This window comes from Nelumbo lutea, chromosome 3 (genome assembly GCF_056320005.1).
Source record: "Nelumbo lutea isolate HS-2025 chromosome 3, American lotus-T2T, whole genome shotgun sequence".
In the NCBI taxonomy this organism is placed as follows: Eukaryota; Viridiplantae; Streptophyta; class Magnoliopsida; order Proteales; family Nelumbonaceae; genus Nelumbo; species Nelumbo lutea.
In genome coordinates this window covers 5272889-5298539 of record NC_142686.1, presented here as the reverse complement: position 1 = coordinate 5298539, position 25651 = coordinate 5272889, and the positions used below count along the sequence as shown (strand labels likewise).

The window sequence follows — 25651 nt, the reverse complement described above, 5'->3', positions numbered from 1 at the left end:
CCCAGTAGTCTCTTCCTTACAGTCCCTTGTTTTGCTAGGGCGTTAGCAAAACCACTTTGCTGGTCTCTTTACCCACTTGAAACAAACACCCAACTCCCTTGTTATTCTAAGTATTTCCCTTATCAGCTGTCTATACTGCCAAATTCCCAACTGCCATGATTACATCCACCCAATTACCAATTTGGAGTCCCCCTCTATCTCAATCTGCTGTAGCCCCAATTGTTTAGCTAGTTTTACACCTTGATGTAGTGCCAAGATTTCTGCTCTTAAGGAATCTCCAACTCCTACTGGACCTGAATACAGAGCCACTATCTTGCCTTCATTATCTCTGAAAACACCTCCTATACCAGAAGGGCCTGGATTACCTATAGAGCTTCCATCAAAGTTCAGTTTTACCCTTTGTTGTGCCGGTGGGGACCAAACATCCTGTATCATAGCTTTGGAAGTAGTAGTAGTTGCCACAATACCCCAACTTCTATAAATGTCTTTAGTTGAGAAATCCTTAAAAAGATCAGAGGATTTCAACCAATGGATAACTTTAGTAGTTACTCCTTCCATAACCTCTTCCTTGGTTCTACAACTACCTCTGAAGATCCTATTGTTTCTTTTCTCTCACATTGACCACAATACAACAGCTCTAGTGGCTCTCCACATAATCCTTCCATGAACCTTTGGTTGAACAGAAGGAAATCATATCTCTAAGGGAGTTTTCACTAACCCAAACATCTTCCCAAAACAAGACTTTATTTCCAGCGCAGACATCATGTTTGAAATAAGGGAGCATAAGAGGCAAAATACTTTGAATAGCTTTCCAAGGAGAACACCGAGAAGCCCAGGGTCGAGTCTTGCATCCTGGTCGTTATCTGCCAATCCATGAATACTAACAACCACTCTAGACCAAAGTCTGTCCTGTTCCATCGGTAGTTTCCAAATCCATTTCCCTAGTAGAGCTGTGTTTCTTAATCTTATATTTCCTAACCCAAGGCCTCCATCATCCCTACTCCTAGAAACCACCTCCCATTTCACTAAGTGATTCCTCCTAGTGGTAGCCCCAAATATTGTCAAGGCCAGTCCCCCACTTCGCACCCCAAAATCCTAGCTAGGGAATCCACCTCCTCTCCCCCTAAATTGAGCCTTGCCACACAACTTTTTCCCCAGTTCACTTTAAGATTGGACTTCCTTTCAAATTGAAGCACTAGTCTCTTTAAGTTCCGTAATACCCCTTCCTCCCCATCACAAAACAAGATGATGCCATCCGCAAATTGCAAGTGTGAGACCACTGCCTCCTCCCTACCAATCCTCCAACCTCTTATCAAATTGTTAGCATCAGCCCTTGCAATCCCACAATATTTTGATCCTTGGGTGAAAGTGGAACCTTGTAAAATTAATTGTAGCTTGTATTTCAATGCATTCATTTGGGATTAGTGAGAAAGCTATCTATTACAACTATTGAGGGGAACCTGTTAAATGGTATTATCTGATTGTCTATCCTATAAATTAATTAACAGTTTAGAACTCAAGCTAGAAGTCGTTCTATTATGTGCCTTAGGAGAACTCACCCTAAAAGCTAGCTATTAGAGGGAGGGAACCTAAACACATATATATACCTCACAACAGCATCCCATTCTACCAATGTGGGATATCTCACATTAGCATCCCATACTACCAACATGGGACAAATGGGTCGTAACATTCCACCACGCTCCGCAGTCCTATAAATTAATTAACAGTTTAGGATTCAAGCTAGAAGTCGTTCTGTTACGTGCCTTAAGAGAACTCACCCTAAAAGCTAGCTATTAGAGGGAGGGAACCTAAACACATATATATATACCTCACAACAGCATCCCATTCTACCAATGTGGGATACCTCACATTAGCATCCCATACTACCAACATGGGACAAATGGATCGTAACATTCCACCATGCTCCGCAGTCCTGGCGCCTACGCAGGCTGGCTTTGCACTAGTCCACCTAGTCCTGGCCGAACACTGCAATACCGACGTCACCACTTGCGCTGCACGATTGCAACTGGGAGGCATAGTGTAGGCTCTAATACCATTTGTTATGTGCCTTAGGAGAACTCACCCCTAAAAGCTAGCTGTTAGAGGGAGGGAACCCAAACACATATATACCCCACAACAGCATCCCATACTACCTATGTGGGATACCTCACATTAGCATCCCATACTACCAACATGGGACAAATGGATCGTAACACGTTCATTTTGGATTGAGCTTTCTCCAACATTACTACTTTCAATTCCAACCTTAAAATTGGTTTTGTTCTCTTTCCCTTTACTATCATTTTAGTTTATCAATTTAACTTATTTGCCCCTGTAATAGGCAAGAATTATTAATTGCGTTCCCTCATTTTATGTGGGTTTATTTTCTTATGGAATTATTGTATTTATATACTACTGTTGTCATTTGTTTGTTTTTATATTTTAGGTAATTCCTGGGAATGAGATTCGGGTAATGAAAATGATGAACCGGATAGCTGAACTTGGTTCTACAATTGTAATGGGGAAAAATGAGGGGCTGCACACATCTGGTCATGGGTATCGCGGAGAACTGGTAAGTTTTGTGGAAATTTATGCAGAACCTGACCAATTAAAAAAAAGAAAAAATAGGAGAAATTTTTTTCGCATTCTTATGGTTCTGTTTGTTCACAGTGCAAATTTAATTTGTGCTGGTGCAAATTCTGGCTTGCTTTTGCTTCTTTGTTTCGATGGATCACCTTTGCTCCAGGTTTTAGTTTGCTTTATTTGTTTGAGTTGAAAATGGGTGTAAAATGCATGGGAGTGCAAGTGTTCCCCACTTCATGGGATAGAGTGCAAATGCATGAGAGTGCAAGAGGTCCCCAATATATGGGAGAAAATGAAAGAAGTACAAAATTTACATCAGGTTTTAAGATGCAAAATTTGCACTGCCCACGAGTGCAAATGAAACAGTGCAGATTTTGTATCGGGTAGGTGTGTAAATCATAATGGCAAACAAATGCATGCAAAACTGAACTGGGTACAAAATGGAGCAAATCAGGTACGTATCACCCAGTTTGGATTTGCACTGCAAACAAATGAAGCCTATAAGTCATTGCAAGCCTATTGTGGTGAATTCTTCCCATCCCATCTTCAACATTTTTAGTTGCTTATAAAACAATTTCTAGTCATTTAATTGGTAATTGACCTTTTTGGCTTACATTGTTGATCTGTGGATTTGGTATCTCATTCAACTTGAGTTTTCTCTTCTATTTAATTCTTGCTATTTCTTTGTGATGCAAACATTTCTGAAGCCAATTTCTATTTTTGAAGGAGGAAGTGCTTAAGATTGTGAAGCCGCAACATTTTCTACCCATCCATGGAGAACTCCTGTTCCTGAAAGAGCATGAATTACTTGGGAAATCAACTGGCATCCGGCACACTGCTGTGAGTTGCTTTCTGTTTGTTATTATTGCTCTTATGTGTTCATACTTTTGGATTATCTAGACGAGGACTTTCTGGAAAGACCTAGTCTTGATGCAAAAACACTTCAGAAGAAAAACTTTCTCCAGAGCTCTCAAACTTTATAGTTCATATTGTTCCTTGTATAGATGCATCTTAAATAAACTGGAGGGGGAATGAAATAGAAAGTGAAAAAGATGAGAATATGCTGTATGTATTATCTCCTAGGAGACTAAGACAGAAAGTGATTATTTAAATTGTTTGAGTTTAGTAATGAGAATGTTCAAGATATATATATATATATATATATATATATATATATATATTTATATTTATTTTGATGGAGATTAAGACTGGATTAGAGCTTTGTTTTATCTTAATAGAATTCCATAGTTGTCTAATGCATAATAAGTATTGGCTCAGTTTTTTTTTGTTTTTTTTGGTTATAAGTTTTACATCTAGAGAGGACAAAGGGAATGCTTTTCATTCATGTGCCACTAAGAAGTTACAGGGATTTATTGGCAAGTAATTTCCAAAAGTTCAAAAGTGATTCATGTCTACACATAATGGGAATTCTCTTCTTATTAGAGGCAAAGCAGGAAGCCATAAATTGGAAAAGAAAGACTATTAGAAAGTTAAAGATTTAATTTTAAAGATCAATTGAGGTATAAGCTTCCACATTGCAGCATTTCAATTGCATGCATTTGCATTTACCACAGAAACTCAAAGATTTCTACCGTATATTTCCACAGGTGGACTTAAGAATGAACCCTTTCTTTTTGGAATATGTTATATTTCAGTCAATTTGCTGCATTGTGTGTACTTTGACCATATATTAGTGCAGAAGACCTAGAAAAAGAGAAAAAAAAACATAAAAAAATGCAGAAGTTTGCCAGGTATTGTATTATATATTGAAAAGAAAGGAGTATATGTGAAGCTGCGCCATAAATTACTAAGCAGCTTCTCCAATCAACTGTTCTGGTAATAAGCTACTAGCTTATGGCCATATAAAAAGGCCCTTCCAATCTCTCAAATCAACTTGTTCTCATGAGAGCTCAACTCTTCAGGAGTCCATAATCCAGATGGTCATGCTCTTAAAGGATTCCTTTTTTTTTTTTTTTTGCAAACTAAGCAACAAAAGAACACAAAAGCCCCATCAACAATCAGGTAGGGCCTGTTCGTTTCCTCTTAACTCTCATCTCTTAAGAGGAATCTTACAACTTTAAGAGGAAATTAGGTGTTCATTTCCTCTTATTTCTTAAAGAGGAATCTTACAACTTTTTGTTTTCCAATGATACCCCCAAAACACAAACAAAAATTCTCATATATGGGGTTAAAATGGATATTTGACAATTTTCAGAATTCAGAACAACATTCTTTGCATTCAGAGTTCAGAAGAAAGAAAAGTTCACCAATACCAATATACCTCTTAATGTATGGGATGGATGTTCGACTCAGAAACTGTTGTTTGGGGATATAGGGATACCGGGATATCACCAAAAAAAGTCAAATGGCTTACAAGAATCATGTTAGTTAGATTTCAATGGGTGTAGATTGGCAAATGCTTTGGCAGATTCTCTAGCTAAACAATGGGCTTCAAGGGATTCTCTGTTTTTGGCTACTTTGTAACTGTAATCTGAAAAGAGTTGGGTTTGGAACCACCCTTAAGGGGAGGTAACACCTTGTGCCTCCTCTTAGGGTGCTTCGTGCTTGTACTATTTTTATCTCTATTTAATAAAACACTATTCATTCATAAAAAGACCTCTTAATGTAGGGCCTGTTTGGCAAGTCTTTTTGAGAATATCTTCTCGTAGCTCTGACAGTCAATAACGCATTGAGCTTTTGACATAAGATCTGGGCAGCCCGAAGACCGTTTGGCAGATGCGCGTCTTTCCGTGCGTCATTTCGGGTCTTTCCATGCAAGATTAAAACATGAAAGACGCGAGAAGCTTCATTTGGATCTTCCTGAAATCAGCCCAAAATGGGCTTCGCGCATCTTTTCAGCGCCGCGTCTTTTGGCGGCTAGATCTTCCTAATGCCAAACGGAAATAAACCGATTTTCGGTCTTCCCGGCTTGTAAACAGCCGAAAGACCATGCAAAAAAATGCGCCAAACGGCACCGTAATTGTTGCACTTTCAGACATCAGACGTCAGAGCAAACGAACAGGCCTGTAGTCCATTTGCACTATAGAAAAAAGTTCCTATTCAATCTTGATTTAGCTAAATAATCAGCCTTATGGTTCAGTTCTCTTGGGATCCCTCTGAGATAGCAACCAAGATGAGTAGCCAGCTCTGAAATTTCTACAAGGAAGTGGGCAAGTCTCAAAGTCCCAGTTCTTGGTTTACCTGCCCAGCTTACCACATTCCTTGAGTCACCCTCAACCGGCAAGGGAGCAGCTTGTATAGCTTTAGCAGATCTGAGGCCTACAAGGAGGGCCCTGATTCCTGCTTCAGAATCGTCATTTTCTGTAACAGGCCCACTAAAGGTCCAAGCCAGATAAAAGTTATGGGAGGTCTTGGGATTTGGGAGAAGAGTGTAGCTGGACTGAGGGTCAAAAGGAGAAGATTTTAAAAATTTCTGCTAAATTTCTGTCAAAGATTTCAAAATTTCTGCTCTTAAAGGATTCTCTGATCCCTGCGACCTGCTTGTTGGCACCATCCAATTGCATTTGCTGAATCCCCAAAGAAGAATATCTAGTTTGCTTGATTATGCTAATATCATTCACCACATAAGAAATGCAGAACTTTACTGGAAGTATAAATCAAATTGATTGAGGCTCCAAAATAATTCAAAGAACATAAAAGTAGTCATTCTATGAACAAGTTAAATAAAAGGAAGGTTCTCTCCAAAACTTGACGAAAACAAGAAAGTACAATAAAAAGATGTATCTTTAGAGAATAGGCATATATTCTCTTGAGTGTGTGTCAATGCAAGCAGTTTCTGATGGATTGGTTTTTTTACACTTAATGAGTGCAGGTCCTTCAAAAGAAAAAGCTTGTGTGTTTAGGTGGCATGCTGTTTTGGGTGTATAGAGGGTGGTACACTGTCAACCACAGTGGGCTTTTACGCATTCTTATAGTTTTCTTAATATTCTGACATTTTCCATAATTTTACTATGTTGTCTTTGAGCATCTGAGAAGTGGATGCAAGTTAGTGATTCTAGAAGAGCTAGGGATAGGCTGAAAAGAACATTGATTGAGGTGATGGGAAATGATTTGATGGTTCACAACAGAATGGAATGGAAAACTGGGGTTTGTATAGCTGACCTAATATAGTTAAGATGTGACTTTCTTTTGGAGCTTGAAGAAACTATATGAATAAACACAATTTCCATGGGATGTTTATGCTGGGACTGAAAACCTTATGCTGTGACTGAAGTTCTTCAGAGGTCAACATAAGATAGCGGAGGCTATGATAGCTAGCTTGGCTTTTCCACGAGGATGACATGTTGACTGGAGAAATTGATATGGCCATTGCACATATTAAGATATGATTTGCAATTAAAGTAAAATGTAGTATAGGAAAGGGTGCCATTATAAGAGCTGATGATTTCAGAATATCAACAGTCTTTTAGGAAGAAGATTATCTCCTATGGCTCTCTTATCCTGCTTTTCTAGTGGATAATAAAGCTTTTATATTTTATTTTTTGTAAAAACTGCACATTACAGCAATTGCTAGGAGGATCCAAACGCAATTTATCTTGTTTGGACTTGGATTTAATTTGCCCAATCTCAGGTGGCATTATAAGGGCCGATGGTTTTAGAATATAAACTAAGTCTTTTAGGAAGAAGATAAATCCTATGTCTCTCTTATCCTGCTCCTATAGTAGGTAATAAAGTTTTTATTTATTTATTAGTTATTATTATTATTTTTTGTAAAAACTCCACATTTCAGCAATTGTTAGGAGGATCCTAAAACAATTTATCTTGTTTGGACTTGGATTTAATTTGCCCAATCTTGATTTCCCCTAGGAAGCCCTTGAACCACATCCTGTCCAAGTGCAATCCCCTTTTCCCCCCTAACATGTCTTTTCTTTGTTGTTATTTCAAATGTAATCAGATACGAGGGTTCAATTTAATTGGACATATAACCCTTGATAGAATGGAATGTCAGAATGGTATTTGTTAGCTGGACCTGAAACAGTTGAATAAGCCTTTATTGGGCTGCGTTTTAAGTATTGATGATGTTATATTTCATCAGGGTTTGAACTACTTCACTCAGATGGTTGAACTGTGGATTTGCAGCTCCGGAAATTAGGGTCTGGTTTGGCTTTAAAATCTCTGATAGAATCATGTAAAAATCTAATTACAATATTTACATTTAAGATTGTACAAAATAAAAAATGTTACTAGGCTTGAATGTCAAAGAAAGTGAATTTGTGACAGGAAATTCTTGTCTCTCAAATGACACAAATTTGAGAAAGAATGTTGTGCCTGATATGCTTTTAAGTTCAAAAGAACTTTCCTTGGAGGTTAGACTTGGATTCTGGGTAAAACCTTGTTTTTCAGGTCAGAGCCATTGCTCTGCCTGCAGCTGGCCTAGTAACTCCAACTTTTGAGGTTGTCTGAACACCAAAATACATTCAACATTTTTTTGAGAATAAGTAAAATATTGCATTAGTGATTACTCTAAATGATCAAAATACAAGTATGCTCCAAAATACATTCAACATGAGGAACCTTCTGGAACATTTACCTCATTTTACCAGTGGGTCCCGATCAAATTCACTGTGGGCAAACTGCCTATGGGCTGACTTTTTTTTTTTGGTTTCTAGCTGAATTCCAAGTGGTATAGTTGTTGGGTCACTTTGAAGATCTTGCTAATCTCTTAATTTTAATTTCTTGTGAATAGTAAGCCATTATTTATAATGCTATGAACAGAAATGTTTGTACTTCGTGCTATTATTTGCAATAAAGCGCACTGGACTATATGAACTACAATTATGATTTAATAATATGAGATTTGGATTGAATTCATAAAGAAATATTGTTGTTCAATGATATAAAGTATTTGGTTTCATGTTGAACAATGTATGGTTCATAACAGGTTATTAAGAATGGGGAAATGCTTGGGGTTTCACACCTGAGGAACAGAAGAGTTCTATCGAATGGTTTTATTTCCTTGGGAAAGGAAAATTTACAGGTGGGTGTTTGATGATTCAGAAAAAAACTTCTCTATAATGTTGAGTGCCTATTAAAATATAAGATAACGAATATTTTAGTTAATTTCAATTTCAATTGCAGTTGATGTATAATGATGGTGATAAAGCATTTGGAACATCCACAGAACTCTGCATTGATGAGAGGTTAAGAATAGCATTGGATGGTATTATAGTTGTCAGGTATGCAGCTTTAATAGTTTGACAGACAGCACATTTTCTTAAGTAGGCATGCTATCTAGCAGTCCTTTTTGCTGAATCTCTTCATTAACTGCAGCATGGAAGTTTTACGCCCACAAAATGTGGATGGCCTACTTGAAAGAAAAATCAAGGGGAAAATAAGAATCACAACGCGTTGCTTATGGCTTGACAAAGGAAAACTTTTAGATGCACTATATAAAGCTGCCCATGCTGCATTATCTAGCTGTCCTGTAAACTGCCCCCTAGCTCACATGGAAAGAACAGTGTCTGAGGTATTAAGGAAGATGGTAAGAAAATACAGTAGTAAAAGGCCTGAAGTCATTGTAATTGCTGTAGAGAGCACAATTGGAGTTCTATCTGATGAGATTAATGTAAGATCATCTAGCAAGTCCCATGTTGGCTTTGGGCTATTGGGGTTAAATAAAATAGTTGATGAGCATCCCAGAAAGAGGAGGTCAAGCAGGAAGCTGGAGGAAGCAGGCAGTGGCAATACTCACTTGGAGAAAGATATTTCTGTGCAACATGAAATTGCAGGTTGTCTATTTGTGAAACCTTTGCACCCTTTTTATCCATTTGCAAGAGAAGTGTTTTATTGAAAGATCATCGACATCTATATGCCATCTCATTATCTTTATTGTTCACATGTTCAATGCCTGGTCCATGTCAGTTCTCTATCCTATGTAACATCCGCTGGATGAAATTCTTTTTTTTTTTGCTCTTATCCAACAAGATGTATGGAATATGGTTTTTCTGCCATGTGGCAGCATTTGCTTAATGCTATTCGGATAGAGGATCCACCATGTGGAGCCCTCTCAAGCCACCTGCTAACCTGTTACAATGAGGATCCGCAGTTTGGATTTCACATGCATCGGTAGCTATGAGTATACTTGTTTACAAAAAATGGGTAATCTCAAAATTTTCTCCAAACTAATCTAACTTCCAGAAACTTGTAACCTTAGGGGGTGTATACCAATATTTATGCTTTTCTTGCAAAACAAAGACAACTGCCTTATAAGCAAAATGATATTGTTTTTGTTTTGAAAAGAAAACATACATATAGGGGAACACCCTTTTCACCAGTTGGTTTGAGTTAATTATGTTCTACTGATTCATTTTTCCTCCTGTCTGCACATGCCAGGTGAGGTTGATGGGCAATTACTATCTGAGGAGGAGGCAACAATGTCAAGCTCAGATTTAGAAGTCTCATCTTCTCCCACTGCAGAAAATTTGGATGATTTTTGGAATTCATTTGTAACACCATCCCCTCTTGAGCACCTAGGAAAGGTTGAAAATGGTTCCATTAGAAAAGAGGAACATCTGGAGCTTAATAAAGATGGAACAAAAAGTAGAGGAGAGGGCTCTGCTGAATTGGCAAGTGCTCAATCAGCATCTTCCAAGACTGCAAAACGGAATAAATGGATGCCTGAAGAGATTATGAAACTAATCAAAATGCGTGGGGAATTAGATAGCAGATTCCAAGTTGTCAAGGGGAGAATGGTCCTTTGGGAGGAGATATCTGCAAACTTATTGGTTTATGGGATAAATCGAACCCCAGGCCAGTGCAAATCTCTTTGGGCATCACTAATTCAGAAATATGAGGTTAGGCTTTGCGTTTCACTATTTTGCATGGTGGTTTTTATGAAAATGGAGAATTTTGTATGCTTTTGATGCATATTGGTTGATGATTACTTGTATTACGTTGGGAGGGCAGAAAAAGGTCCTTCCTCACATGGTTTATATGAAACTGCTCACACAAACAAAAAAAGTGTGATACATGTCACGCAGGGACATCAGTTCTTCCAATTAGATGATCATAACATTACAACCACCTTATTTGGTGCAGTTTTACTGTGATAGGGGCTTCTTGAAAAAAGAAGATTTTAGAGTCTCGTAAAAATTTGCTGATCTGATGGTCATGAACATCTTTTTAGGTTTTTTTTTACCTGGAAATTTATCTTGATTTAATTATGTGGTGTCCATCCTTCCTAGAATTTGGAGGATGGGCCTTGGCGAGCTGTTGGGTTGCTCCCTCGCAACCTAGGTGACCAAGGTTCAAATCTTGGAAACAGCTTCTCTGAGTATTTACAGGGGTAAGGCTGTTTACATCTGTCCCTATCCAGACCCTGCATTGGTGTGAGCCTCGTGCATTGGCCTCCATCGCCATTCTTCTTGGAATTTAGATGTCATCTACAGCAGTCGTGGATGCTTCACTTTTTCCCTTTTCTTTCTTTTTGATGCAGCTATTCTTATAATGCTATTGCTTGATAACGTCCCTTTTGCTGTCAGCAGGAAATTAGGATTGGTAAGAAAAGCAAGAAAAGTTGGCCATACTTTGATGAAATGGAGAAGATTTTATTGGGTCGTGAGGCAACAAGTACAAAATGAACCGTCATATGGTCAACTATGAGCTTCACAAAAAAATTGGGGGAGTTCTCAGCAGAGATGCAAATTGTCTTTCTGCTCAATGATCTGCTATAACAAGGAAAAAATCATGATAAAACAAGGCTTCTATGAAATTTTCCATGCATATAAAATCAGCAGTTGCCCATTATTTGTAGCCGACCCCATATAGTTGGGACAAGCCTTAGTTGAGTTGTGTCACGCATTATTTGTAGAAATTCTTGCATGAGATTTTTTTTCCTTTTTCTTTTGAACAGATGGTGGCCAATGTGTTGGGATTCTGGGAAGCCTTGTTCGGACATTCTTTTGACTATACTGTCAAAAGAAAGTAGGAATCTGTTTAAGCTGAGACGCCACATGTATAACCATCTGATTTGGCCTTTGTTTTTCTTGAATGTTTATCCTTTTTTGTTCTAATTGTCAAACAACTGTTATTTTTTAGATAGCTATGGTAATCTGATTTGATCGACTACTTTTGTACTGCATCTCTTATGGGGGATGGACTGAAATGGTGAACGAGTCCCACCCCCTCATTTCTTTAGATGCAATTATGCGTCCTGGTGATAAAAACTTCTTGTCAACATGAGGTGAGGTAGGAACCTAGGAGGCCTTCTGGACACATTTATGGGGCGGGCATTCCAGTTTTGTTGCCATTTCATTGAGATTTACCTCTCTTGTATCAATTTGTTCATCTTTTGTCACCATTTTTAGACTTTTAGTTTCTAAATTTAATGCATTTTGTCCTTTTACCCACTTGCCCGTTCACCCTTGCAAATCCCTGCAGCTTTCATTGGGTTTCTTACGGTGCCTCTCTTTGGATTTAAGCTAGCCACATTTTTCAGTAACATCTAACTTTACGCAAATTAACCAAAATGATTTGTGTGAGGGGCAAGTGCGTAAAGATATAAGTTTATATATGTTATCAAATTTAACTTTTATGAAACCAAGTTAATATATGTTATCAAATTTTACTTTTATGAAACTTGTCATTTAGCCTAAAATTCTCATGTCTCATTTCAAAAAAATCATAAGAAAATGGGTGATAGTTCTTTTCCATTTATGCTTGTTCATTCTGATGTTTGGGGTCCTGTACTTGTTGGCTATGATCAGCTTTATTTATAGGGAAAGTTCTTGATTGATACCATGTATTTGGGTTTTGTGCTACTTTGGTCTTTGTGGCAATTTAGTATTCAAACTTTTAAAATATGCTAATCCAGTATCTATTGTTAATCAGTCGTTAAGTGACATTTGAAAAGACATAAATGCCTTTTAGGTATCATCCGATTTTCTTTATCAATCATTGAAATGCCCAAATATGGTGATGGAGACAATCTTCCCTTGAATGTGAAGCACCCGCAAGGTGAATTGGTTTACTGTCAGGAAGAGCTTAGAGAGCCTCTAGTAGACCTCCAAGGATTCCTCAACGGTGACGAAGAGGCTACAAATTGGGCCGCAGATATGGGGTTACGGACTGGGAGCTAGCATGTCCTGTGGGTCCTATTCTTCCAGGTGATAAACTAGCTAGAAGGTCAGGGCTAGGAGGAAAGGCTGGTTGTATGTGGGGTTACTCTGGTTCCCATGCTGACTGGTTCTCATCCATAAAGTAACAAATAAACTGAGAGAGCTAGAAAAGAAAGGAAAATGAATAAAGTCTAAGAAGATCAAGGACAGATGCTACTTCACCTAATCTCAGCAGAATTAATCCAAATAAAAATGACGACACCAATTAAGCATAAACCAGTTCTGTACCTCCAACCTAGAGAACCATGGCACCCGCCCAGAGAACTATGTCATCAATTACTCGGTGTTTTGTGCCTTTGATTCATCTTCTTGAAGAAGAAGATGATGAATAGTATTTTATTTTGAAGGGTAATTTTGATATTTTTCAAGGATTAAACCACATAGGTCACATGATACATATAACTGATGGTTTGTTAATGGCAGATACTGGATTGGCATGTTTTAAAAATTTGAGTATTGAATTATGGCATTTTAAAGTTTGGAGACCAAAATGACATTGGGCTCAAGTATAGGGTACTAATAGGGAATTTTCCCTACTATATATACACATATACACACAAATTATCTGTTATATGCAAAAAGAGCGTACAGAATGGACTATATGGTTCTTGATGTAAAGCTAAGTCAAGTATTGGCATTAGTCTCTAATAAATAGACTTTAGTATATGTTAAATATGACTAATAGATAAATAAAACACTTTCAAAATTTTAGAACATTTTGTTTTTGTTTAACCTTAACTGAATACTAAAATTTCATGCAATTAAAAAACCATGGGAGCCAATGTGGAACTTTAAATCATAAAAGAATAAAAAAAATAAATACTCATAACCCCTTTGGAATAAGTTTCATGATGGCATGTATAGAATGTAAAATAAAATAAAATAAATGAACAAAAAGAGAACTGAAAACGTTCTCTTCAATTGGAAATGAGATTGATTTAGGGACATACCCCCCATTTATAATGAGGTAGAGCAATATTCATAAAGAATAACAAATAATGCTATTTTTCGTGAGTTCAAATCAGCCCCCACAACGTCCCACACCACATCCCCACGTGTATTGGGAATATCTCCCAATGATAATACTAGGAATGATAATATCATCAATGGGAGATGTTCTCAATACATGGTAAGGATGTGGTGTGGAACATTGTGGGGGGCTGATTGGGTCTCACTTTTCGTTGAAGGCATAAAAAAAAAAGGTAACACTATTTTTTTGTATTTTAGAAAATCCTCCTTGATTTTAGTGGTTTATCAAATGTGGGATGTTTTTCCGTCACCACTCAAGTTGAGGTATGAGGGTTATCTTCTATGCATGTGATTAAGGCTAGACTCTAAAAGTTTGATAGTTGATTTGATTATATTGGATTCAGGTGTTAGAATTTGCATCTGATTTATAATTGGATTGGTTGCGGATTTATTTCTATCCCATGCGATTAATATATGAATCTGATTGAAAATGTTTGTAGCTAACAAATTTAATATCTTATATTTGTAGACATTTATCATACGTGTATAAGTTGAAAATAATTAATTTATAAAACTTCTTTATTCTCTTGTCATTTTTAAGCATAATATTCCAGATGCAGGTTAAATCCGAATCTTGTCCGAATCCAACACTTCGGATCATATTCGGATCCAATGGATTGTTAATCGGATCATATAACCAACCAAATAGCTTGGCTTATAAAAAATCCGGGTGCCTAAATCAGTTCTGTTTGAAGAGTTTTGGGGTCGAATCGTTCGACCTGGTTCCGTGAGTTGCCTGGGTGGACCATTCTTTTTGGTCAAATCGAATTGTCCTGCCTTGGGTTTGGGTTGTACAAGTCGAGACTCGAGAGTCGAGAGGGTGTGGTTTTATATCAACCAATCAGACCGGATCCGGTCTGCTACGAGTTTTTCAGAGCATCGGTTTGCAGAATTCTTACATTTTGATCTCCCAAACTCAGTAGTAGAATACCGACTTTCATCTGCGTTGTTTGTCTCCCTTGAAACGTTTCTTGTTCCTCAAGCTTGGCGTCCTCTTTGATTCCCTTCTTCGACAACAACAATTTCTTGTTAGATTGCATACTCTGTTCATTGTTTTGCGTTCGTTGTTTCTTCTTCTTCTTCTTCTACTTCACAGGTGAGGCTAGGTTTTTACTTATTCTCCCTTCAATGTTCGAAATCCTTGTGTTAAAATGAGTTTTTAAATTCTCTATGATCTGAATTCAAGTGCCAGAGAAAACAATTTTTTTTTTTTTTTTTTTTTTTTCTTTTAGGCAGCTGAAATCTAGTCAACTGAATCGAATGTAGGTTGCATAGGGACCTCCGGATCTATCTCTAATGGAATACTTAAGTGTGATAATTTGTTATGCGAGGCCCTTTTCTATAACTAGAGAAGATTCCATGGTTTATTACTGGTGGAATATTCATGGTTTTGATTGTCTACGACACTACGATTTTTTTTTTTTTTCTTTCCGGGGATTCTTTTTTATTTGCATTTCGTTTTGTTCATTGTAAATCACTCATTGCTCTCTTAAAATTAGAGATGTTTGTCTTAACTTTATTTCTCTTCCGTTTTTTTTTCTCTGTTAGGTGATAAGCATGAAGATAGATTTGAGTGGTCTTGAATCAGCTTTTCCGCTGTTTGGGGGAGGCAATGAACTTAGCGATGGATTCTCAGCAGCCCCTTCATTTGAGCTTCCTTGTGCTACTGATGTAAGTTCTGATGTAATTGTTTTATTTATTTATTCATTTATTTGTAACCAGTTGCTTTGTTTTAATATAGCTCATTTGTAGTTTTTATAAAGAAGGATTTCTAGAGGCTGAACCTTTTCTCCGCAGTTTGATGGCTTTCAGAAAGAAGCCAAACAAACGCTGAAGCCAGCAAAAGGGACAACAACACTTGCTTTCATATTTAAGGAAGGGGTTATGGTTGCTGCTGATTCTAGAGCTAGCATGGGAGGATATATCTGTATGTGTCTAACTATAACCACTTCCATTACATTGAGTGTCTCTCTTTGGTGTTAAAATTTGATCACATTTTGTTATTTTTTTCGTTTCCATTTAATTATCTTGGCGCAATTTAAACTTTACTCAATAAATTACTCAATTAATAACGAATTCCTGTCCATAATCACTCTCGTTGTGATCTTTCTTGACCAAGCTAATTGGGGGTCAACTGCACAGATCCTTTCTCTCCCATTCTGCCCTATTGGTCCATTAACCTTTAAACAATGAACTTTAAAATCTTTTCCTACTACTTGGATTTTAAGATTCTCTGTGTGCTTTAAGACTTTAAATTTGCACCAATAACCCCTCAATTATGAAAATTTTCATTGTTTATGGAAAAACCATCTCAGTTGTCTTTTCTATATCTTGTTTCCAACTATAGTTGTCAAGGCTCCAAGGTTGCCTAGGCACCTGCCTAGACATCACCTAGGTGATGGATTTAGGGAAAAAGGCCTTAGATTCTTCATTCACATCAATCACCTATTATTTTGAACTCAAAGAAACTAGGCAGCTAGGTGCTAGGCCTCTAAAGTCATATAGTTGCTGAATCAGTTAAAATACCAATTGCTACAATCTAAAAACAAGTAGATTTTCTTGTAAATATGTCAATATAAATCTAGGCTAATCAACCAGAGTCTTACCGACAAATAAAAAAAGCCACTACCCAATGTTGGTCCTAGCTATTTGAGTTTTTGAAGCGGTAGACTGGATAAGGTCCTAAGCTTTGACAGTGTTTTGCACAAAGTGCCCACTCTCGGACTCAAACCCGCATTCTTATGCTTGCTAGGCCGAAAATTTTCCATTACACCAGGAAATGGTCCTTAGAATCAACTGATTGTAATTTTTTTGAAGGTGGCCTTCTTTTGAGGTCCTTTTATTTATGTTTTGTACAGTTTCTCATTGTACAAAGGACCGGTTGATTAATACAATTCTACTTTACCTTTTCTCAAAAAAAAAAAAAAAGTCTGGACAGAATATAAGAATGTTAAACAATCAACCAACTAATAAAACAGAACTAGTAAATTGGTGAAGGGGTTTCAAACAAAGCCTATAGGAGGCCATAAAATTGAAAGAATAATTCAAACTTCATCCATTCATACCCAAAGAGTGTTTGAATTCAAAATCTCTTTTGAGATGTAGAATATATTTCTTTATCCAAACAATGAGACTAACAAATGAAATACTTGCTAAAAAATGAATCTTTTGAATCCTTCAAATATTTGATTGGACTACTTATGAGTTGACAACCAAGTAATCAACTTCTTGGGCTTGCTGGAGTGGCCTTTTAGATTAATTCACAAATTAATAGGCTTGGGCTTTGCTGAATAAACAGCCACTAGAAGGCCCACACAAATCAAGAGGAACGAAAGGGTTTGGCTTCCCTTTACTCACCTTTGGTTCTGCGTCGCTTTTGCTACTCACTTGATGCACTTGTCCAAAATCATTCTACTTTTACATTTAGTTTCTTATTTGATTTTCTTAAATTCCATGTTCATTGTTTGATCAATTTATCTCTCAATCACTGAAGCCACTGCTTTACATTTCCATGTTCATTATTATTCTCTTGTTGTAGGGCTTGAATTAGGTCTGCTTACTTGCCTCCTCTCTTCCATCCTTGATGCGACATCCATGACCTATCTTGTGTAGTCAATTTCTCTTTTTGTGTAATTGCATATATATGCATATATGTATGCAAACTTGATAAAACCAAACAAAGGCAGCATTACAAGTCAGACCCACGTCCTGGTAATCTCTGATCAACATTATCCCTGTTCACCTTTTTTTTTTCAGATTATCAGCTATACTATTAGCTGTTCTAGGACCCCACCCAAATCAAGTAAACTTTGATGGAGGTAGCATGGGCAATCCTGGAGAATCAGGCATAGGGGGTGTATTTTGGAGTGATCAAGGACAGGTTATGACCACCTACTTAGTACCAATTGGTTATGGAGACTCCAGAACAGCAGAACTCCTAGCACTACTACAAGGTTTGAGATTGGGACTTTCTCTCAGTTATAGAAGATCGTGTAGAAGGATTCTAAGGTGATAGTATGATGGATGAAAAACAACAATCAAGGATTGTGGCAAATATAGACATATCTTGAAAGACATTGGAAGTTTGGAGGGCAGATAGGGATAAGGTTCTTTAGGATCCAAAGATCAGCAAATGGTCTACCTGATGCATTGGTTTGGCAAGGTTTGTAAGAAACCAATTGTACTGGAGGAATATTTCCATAGAAAACTGAATGGAAATGTAAAGCAGAAGGGAAGAAAGGGTTAAGGTACACTCTTTGTTCTTTAATTAATAGGCAATAAATTCTGATTGGTTAATGTTCAAAACAAAAGGAAAAGGTTGGGAAATCTGAGATAAAAGGTGATAGCCTTTGTTTTACAAGGCACGAGTTCAACCTTGACTATTTGATACTTCCCCCTTGTTTGTGGCAACTCCATAACGGCAAACAACTAACTGGAAGAAGACTTAAAAGAACTCCTCCACTGCTTTTCTTTTATTTTATGTATCATTTCTATTTCACATAACACTATGTGCCATCATGATTTTTTTTTTCAAGCAACTATCATTTATATAACAAATCAAGGGCATAAATAAAATATATTAATATAATTTAAATAAATATATAAACACAAAGAAATAAACATTTATAATAATTTTGTTTATGACTAGGTTGACTGGTCATTTGTCAACCCAGTCGATGGTTAGTTGTATTATGCGACCTCATGGGTATTGAGTATTGACTGACTGGTTAGTAATGCAGTTGGTAGAGCTGTCAACCGACTGAGAGGTTTATTCTGTGTACAAAAAAAAGGGAATTATTGCTCATATATTGAATTAGGAGCTTTAATTACTCAAAAAAGAAGATATGTATAAAAGTCGCAGAATATTTGATGTTTGGCTCATGATAGGTCAAACACGTATACCGTGTTTGTGCTGACTTAGTCCCAGTAAAATAACTTCTCAACCCCTCCTAACTACCACCTCACCATCTATTGGGATCCAATCGGTCGCAAAGAATGGAACATATGAGTATGGTTTTCTTTATTATTATTATTATTATTATTTTCTCCTTGTGGTTGGTGGGTGGGTGTCTTTGGGGGGGGGATTGAAGATAAAAAGGAAAAGCAATTTTACACCTTGCAACAACTATATTTCTCACTAATAATACTGGGCATCATCCAGGTTTTCATCTCATCAATCTCATCATCAAGTGTTTCATGCCATTGTTTTTATCAGCATGTTTCATGCCAAATTTCATATTTAATGAACTATTTTTGCAGCATCACAATCTGTTAAGAAAATTATTGAAATCAATCCTTACATGCTTGGTACATTGGCGGGAGGAGCTGCTGATTGCCAATTTTGGCATAGAAATTTGGGCATCAAGGTAACATACTTGTCATTTTTCTTAATCTTCTTTCTGCTCCTTGTCTGTTTGCTTTGTGAGGGGGAACAATCTGATAATACAACTGCAACCGTGTTGCAGAAATAGATATATGCTGCACATGGTGCGTTTTGGTCATTAGACCAAGGTAGTGCTATCGATGGATTGGATCATGATTTGGTCTAATCTAATTAGCTGGATATGGGTCCAAAAGTAGAAAATACCATTACCCAATGTTGGTCCCAAAATCCATGCCTTACCCCAACTATATGGGGTCGGCTACATGAATCCTGTTTCACCAATCCGTTCCATTTAAAGCCATATCCATGGTTGAATTATTAGTGCTTAATTCATTTCATACAACTTCTACCCCTGTCCTTTTTGGTCTACCCCTAGCCCTTCTAGCCCCTTCAACTTGTAACAAATCACTTCTAACTGGTGCTGTTGATGGTATTCTGTGCACATGGCCAAACCATCTTAGTCTACTTTCTCTCATTTTATCACCTATTGGGGCCACTCTTAGATTCGTACAGATGACTTCATTCCTGATCTTATATTTTCTAGTTTTTCTGCTCATTAAAATCAGACTCCTTTGCAATCCTATCCATAAATTTGGTTCTGTGTATATCCTATCTGAATCAACTTTTTTGACAGCCATAGTTTATTATGGAGTTTGTAAGGTGGGTGCCTTGCATAAAAAGCTTTCTTCCCTAAAACTTATGCACCCCTTTCCATAAATATGCACCATCTCATTTTAATTGTCAGGGTAATGAGTTAATAGTTTTTGTGATTGAGATTAATTATAACAAAGTCAGAGCCAAGTTTTCATTACAATGTAGTTTAAATGAATCAAGATCAACACATTAGCTATATTGGTTTGATTTTGGTTTAGCTTCTTTCTTTATCTAATTCTAATGTTCAACTCCATCTCCATTGGAAGTATTGAAGAACCATACCATGAATTCATATTATCTACTAGTTATAAGATCTAAAAGTGGGGTATTGATCAGATGGTTAGGAACATTTAACTTCTGTGGTTTTTGTTCTAGACCCATATTATGAGGTGTTTCACCAGTGCAAAAGTTTTGTTCAATGTCATATCGCCATGTTGCATCAGTGGAATTTTGGATGTTTTCAGGCAATCGAAATTCACCCTTGAGTCATTACTTAAAGTTGGGCTCCATGTCCATGTCCATGTTGGAGACTTACCAGTTTTTAGTGCAAGTTCCATGTCTGATACCTTATCCATGCTGTGTCAGTGTAACTGAATTTTGAAGCAAAAAAAATTATGACTCCTTGTATCCTATCTAACAGATTTTTGCAATTCTTCACATCTGGCATGGATACTGACACGATACTTGGGATTCTTCTTGTCAGTTATATGCAGCTAAAATTTTCTGGTTCTTAGGATAAAATTGCAAATGCATTGTGTTTGTGATACTTGATAAATTTAACATAATTTGCAATAATTTTTTTTAATTAAATAGTGTTGGTTGTATTCATAAGTAGTGTATCTGTTATTGCAGCAATCCTTCAATATTCCATTCTTTTAGATAGTTATCTATAACTGTTTGGTGTAAACTCAGATGCTTCTGTTTTGCTTTTTGATAATTGAAATCTTGTAGTTGGGGAACCAGCAATTGCAAACTGGTGATCCTGAATACCCTAAACTTGTGCCAAATGTCCATATTTTTGCTCTAGCAACTACTCTATTTAATGCTTTAGATTATAGATGTTACAGAGTGCTATAAAAATCAATGAACCAGCTCATGGATCTTTATACTCTGTTTTTCTGATGAATGATGTTGTTCTGCACAAGTTTTCTAGCATTGAAAGATTTTTGCGATTCAACTTTTGATTTTAGTGCCGATTACATGAGCTGGCAAACAAGAGAAGGATTTCAGTCACAGGGGCTTCAAAGCTGTTGGCAAACATTCTGTACTCGTATCGTGGAATGGGTCTGTCTGTTGGGACCATGATTGCTGGATGGGATGAGACGGTAATGATCTTATTCAGCGATGTTATAATGTTTTTATCCAATTTAGCTCTTTAAAACTTGTAGCTTCTATTGCCTTTTAGGGTCCTGGATTGTATTATGTGGACAGTGAAGGGGGAAGACTGAAAGGAACACGGTTTTCAGTTGGATCTGGTTCACCATATGCTTATGGTGTATTGGATAATGGGTATGCCTTTTGTTTTGTTGATCCATTGGTTGTTTGCTTTATAGTAAGCTTGATATCTCATTTTTCTTGTAATTTTATTCTTGGTCCACAGATACTGTTATGATATGTCAATAGAAGAAGCTGCTGAATTGGCTCGCCGAGCTATTTATCACGCAACGTTCCGTGATGGAGCTAGTGGTGGAGTTGCCAGTGGTATGCTCTCTCTCTCTCTCTCTCTCTCTCTCTCTCGTGTGTGTGTGTTACCTGCATGTAAGCACTTACTTGGAAGTTCAACTTTCTTTTTTCCCCTTTAATCAGTTTATTATGTGGGACTAAATGGATGGAAGAAGCTATCCGGTGATGATGTTGGGGAACTCCACTTTAAATACTACCCAGTCAGCCCAGGCACTGTGGAACAGGAAATGGTGGAGGTGACTGGAGCTTGAGCATGTTTGCCTGTGGAGACCTTTTTTTTAGGTAATTCCAGTGGAGATCTCAGTCAAAGCATCTTTTGCTAGATATATTTGGTAAAAAGATGTATGGGTTCTCTTATTTGCTTTCAAGACAAGAGCTCCTTGGTCCATCTGGGTTCTCCAGTTACACTATTTCAATATACCTGAGATTTCAGTAAATGCCCATAGTTTGCACTTGATTATCAATGAATTCCATCTCTATTAACCTGCCGTTCAAATGTATTGTCTTCTGTATTATCTACTCTTATTCTTGTCATCAGTCCAAACATTTCCCAATGCTTCACTCCCTTAGGCCTTACGGAGGAAAAGAGTTGATCCCTTCTTTTACATAGCGTGATAAACATCGAGTCTGCCTCCAGAATTCTGTTATTGTATCTTTTGGGGCTTGGGGCGGAATTAGGGGCTGTTTGGAAACGTGCAGGGGTGCCATTGGCGAACTGGCAGGCCCATTAAGACCCATCGAATAGTTGTGAGGCTGTGGGATGCTGGGTACAGTGAGTCGTTTTACCTTGTGGATTATCAGAAATTGCCATAACACTGTATTTTTAGGTGGTGGACCTGGTGGTATCCAAGGCCAACATCCTGCAAACTGTTTTGATAATGATGATTTATTACCTTTTTCCCCTGAAAAAAAACTGTTTTTGAAACTCTGGGCAGTGAAAACTGAATCTAATTGCTTCCTGGCATAATTTCCAAGGTTTTTACTTCAGATCTTGGAATTTGGATATCAGGAAAGAAACGGGTGCGACCCTGCTAGTTTTCTGTAAAATTGGAATCAAGGAGCAGACTCCAAACCCTACTACTCTGATGGTCATCACCAACTGCGATGACCGTTTACAGCTTACCGGCTTTTGGCTTTTTTTGATTAATTTATTTAAACTCTTTTTCAGTATGTTAAATCAGTGTTTTTTTGGTAGATAGTGTGTTAAATCAGTCTTACAAGTACAAGGAAGGACTTTTCAGTCCGATATGGAGACTTTCTGGTTGCCCTCTAGCTACCATTTCTGACGGGTATTTCTCAACTACTCGACAAGAGGTTCAGGTGGGCTATGAGGAGATCGGCTTCAGTCAGAGCTAGGCCCGATCGAACACTGTTCGAACAGCCTTTACAACCTTTCATTGAGAATATCTCCGTACTTCTATGCTTTATTTCATGGGGAGATACTTCTGGCTGTTGGAATGGACTTGGCTCTGACTGAATCCGGTCTGGGCTATGAGAACTAGTGGACCCATCAGAAGTGGCGATACTGGCTGGAGGGATTAAAACGATACTATAATTAAAGCATTCAACTATCACATGTAGTTTTCTTGTAGAAACACAAGTATACTCTTTATTCTAGTTATTGTAGCTTCTAAGCATGCATTTCATGATTGAGATTTGAGAGTGTGAGACCCCTTTATAATGCACCATCTTCTCTATCCCTATTCACAATAAACGGTAGCACCTAAACAAATATCTGTTCCAATGAGAAACTTTTACCCAGGAAAAATAAAAAGAAAAAGAAAAAAGAAAGTGCAGTGTGAAATTGAAGTGTGGATGACCGGGGGGGGGGATCATTAGTTCAAGACGGTGGAGTTGGGTACGTGAAAGAGACACCACTTCTAACCCCAACTGTCCCATTAATTTGATGAAGAAACATCTATTATAGAGCATTCATCATTAGCCACTTGGTATTCGTTTCCTTTTGACTCTTTTTACATGTAGGGGATGCATTTGTGGTTTATGCCATTTCATGACTCCGGTTTTCCTAAACATTTTTCCTACACTTCCATTCAGTGTGACAGGTGTCTCATCACGTGTATTATTTACAAATGTATATTATTTTTTCATTGGGATCGCTACGAGTTTGGCTTCGGTCAGTGCGAGTCCGTGCTCACACCGTTGAAGTCTTTTGCAGCCTTGCATTGAGAATCTCTCTTGTAAAATAAAGCATATAAGTACGGGGATATTTCCAATGCAAGGCTGTAAAGGCTGTATGAACAGGCATTGCACTGACCAAAACTGAACTAGATCGCTATTTCGTACCAGGTTGTAGAACCAATGATAATGCCCCCAAGCCGGTCATAAAATGCATGGATCCATGTATTTTATTCACTGCTGTGGGGTGTTATGATTGGTTGCCTGCTGTTAGTGTTCCGCTAATTGTGATGGTGTTTGGAAGTGTGGGCGTTTTTTGGGACAGATTAAAAAAAAAAAAAACGTCCATGCATGCTAGACCTATTTTCACAAAAAATAAAAAACGTCTTGATATGTTTGGGAGTGTTTCTACCACATAGGCAGTGGTTGGGGGCAATGGTTCACCATCATTGTTTTTCTGCCTCGTATTCACCATATCAATCAACCGTTGGGGGCAGTGGTTCACCGAAGCATGGGATGTCAAATTTGACGTTTCATGCAACGGCTGGGTCCTGATTTACGAGGCATGCCAATTTTTCAGAGTTTTTTCAAAAGAAACGCTTGAACCAAACAATCAGTGTATGTGGATGTTTGTTGAATCACCTATGTAGATCCGATTTAGCACCGTTTTTTCAGAAAAAAGGCCACGCTTCCAAACATTCCCTATATCTCAAAACAGGGGGGGAGGGTATCCGATATATCTCAATTTTTTCACAAAAAAAAAGAGAACTATCATATGCTTTTGGAGTAGTTATTCACTTATTCTAAGGTATTTGAACTTTCATTTACGACAGGGATCTATGCTGTACTTTCAGATTCCAACACCCTGCTCATTTCATCGGTCTTGAAAATTTATGGGCCATTTTACTCTCTCCTTTATTAAGAGATGGAGAGTTGCAAGAGATAGAATGTAGTAAAGGGCAAAATGATTTCATAAAAGATTAAAAAACTGAGAACAGGGTATTGGAATCTGAAAAATAGGGCAGTTCTCTGTTGCAAAGTACACATACTTCTCTATATTTACCCCCAAAAAAGATTCATCGTTTTTTTTTTATTACATATAACACATTACAGAGGGACTCAAGTGTGGGGTACATAGGTAATTTCATCATAATAAACATCATTTTTACACCATAAAAGTCCTTTTTTAGGTATTATGAATCGTAGGGACTCCTCCCTCTCTCCGACCTATCATCAAAGATTTCAAAGTGAATATATATATATACAAATTATTTGTCGGGAGAGTGAGCAATCAGCTCAGATCAGAATTTTATTACCCCGTGGCATAGGAGGAATGCATCCTGACCGTAAATTAATGTCAAATTTAAGAGCAGAATGTGATTTATAGGGGTGAGAGGGGGCTGGAATTCAGAATTCTGCATCGGATGGATCCCTACTTCTACGATTGTTTGTATCAGACTATAAAAATTCATCGCTTCATGTGGGGATACGACTCCAACTGTCCAACAGTCACAATAATACATAAAGTTTTATTGTACGTGTAAAAGTAATCAGGCATCTAATATGGATGGATAGACTTATCAACGAATAAACGAGCCACCGTCAAATTCACAACTGATTTGAATTATGTCTTGTGTCTGGCTACACAGAAGACAGAACCAATAGTGGGTCCGTCGAGTCTGGCTTGGGTCAGGGCAAAGCCCGTTCCAACAAGCTTTACAGTCTTACGTTGGAAATATCTGATTATGTGATTTATTTCAGGGGAGATATTTCCAATGCAAAGTTATAAGGGGTTACTGAAACGGTGCGAGCATCGAGTTGTCCTGACCATGTCTGAAGAATCAGGCCTCAACTCCGACCATGTATGGAGTACTTACCCACAAGATGCTTCAGCCGCACATCGAGAACATCTCTCGAATCCTCATGTTCTACAGCTTTCAAGTTATTGAGCCCCAGACCCTTTACTGGTCCGACCGGTTCTGGTTGGAACCTCAATCAACAAACCAATTTTTGTTTCCTGTTAGATCGTACAGAAATACCGATA

The 25651-nt window shown here is 37.6% G+C and overlaps 2 protein-coding genes across 5 annotated transcripts in view; both read left to right on the top strand.

Annotated features, from left to right (window-relative positions):
* EMB2746 (RNA-metabolising metallo-beta-lactamase family protein) overlaps positions 1-11673 on the top strand; it is a 32580-nt gene extending 20907 nt beyond the window's left edge. For 2 of the 4 annotated variants that reach the window (XM_088974933.1, XM_088974935.1), the window contains exons 11-17: positions 2450-2575; positions 3313-3426; positions 8489-8584; positions 8686-8783; positions 8878-9335; positions 9940-10400; positions 11091-11673. In XM_088974933.1, coding sequence (XP_088831059.1) covers positions 2450-2575; positions 3313-3426; positions 8489-8584; positions 8686-8783; positions 8878-9335; positions 9940-10400; positions 11091-11186 — 1449 coding nt within the window. In that variant the 3' untranslated portion in view covers positions 11187-11673. Of the gene's footprint in view, positions 1-2449; positions 2576-3312; positions 3427-8488; positions 8585-8685; positions 8784-8877; positions 9336-9939; positions 10401-11087 lie in introns of all 4 variants that reach the window. The other 2 variants (XM_088974932.1, XM_088974934.1) reach the window with 1 other exon arrangement.
* Positions 11674-14436: 2763 nt separating this feature from the next.
* LOC148862526 (proteasome subunit beta type-5-like) lies at positions 14437-21967 on the top strand. Its single transcript, XM_088974931.1, has 8 exons — positions 14437-14847; positions 15300-15422; positions 15549-15678; positions 19011-19117; positions 20979-21113; positions 21194-21297; positions 21389-21489; positions 21595-21967. The coding sequence occupies exons 2-8, from the start codon at positions 15309-15311 to the stop codon at positions 21720-21722; spliced, it is 819 nt and encodes a 272-aa protein (XP_088831057.1). The 5' UTR covers positions 14437-14847; positions 15300-15308; the 3' UTR covers positions 21723-21967.
* Positions 21968-25651: the final 3684 nt, after the last annotated feature.

Coding starts and splice junctions, on each gene's coding strand:
- LOC148862526 (XM_088974931.1), top strand. CDS start 15,309: ATGAAGATAGATTTGAGTGGTCTTGAATCAGCTTTTCCGCTGTTTGGG. Junction 15,679..19,010: donor TAGCATGGGAGGATATATCT/GTATGTGTCTAA, acceptor CTATTTTTGCAG/CATCACAATCTGTTAAGAAA. Junction 21,114..21,193: donor TTGCTGGATGGGATGAGACG/GTAATGATCTTA, acceptor ATTGCCTTTTAG/GGTCCTGGATTGTATTATGT.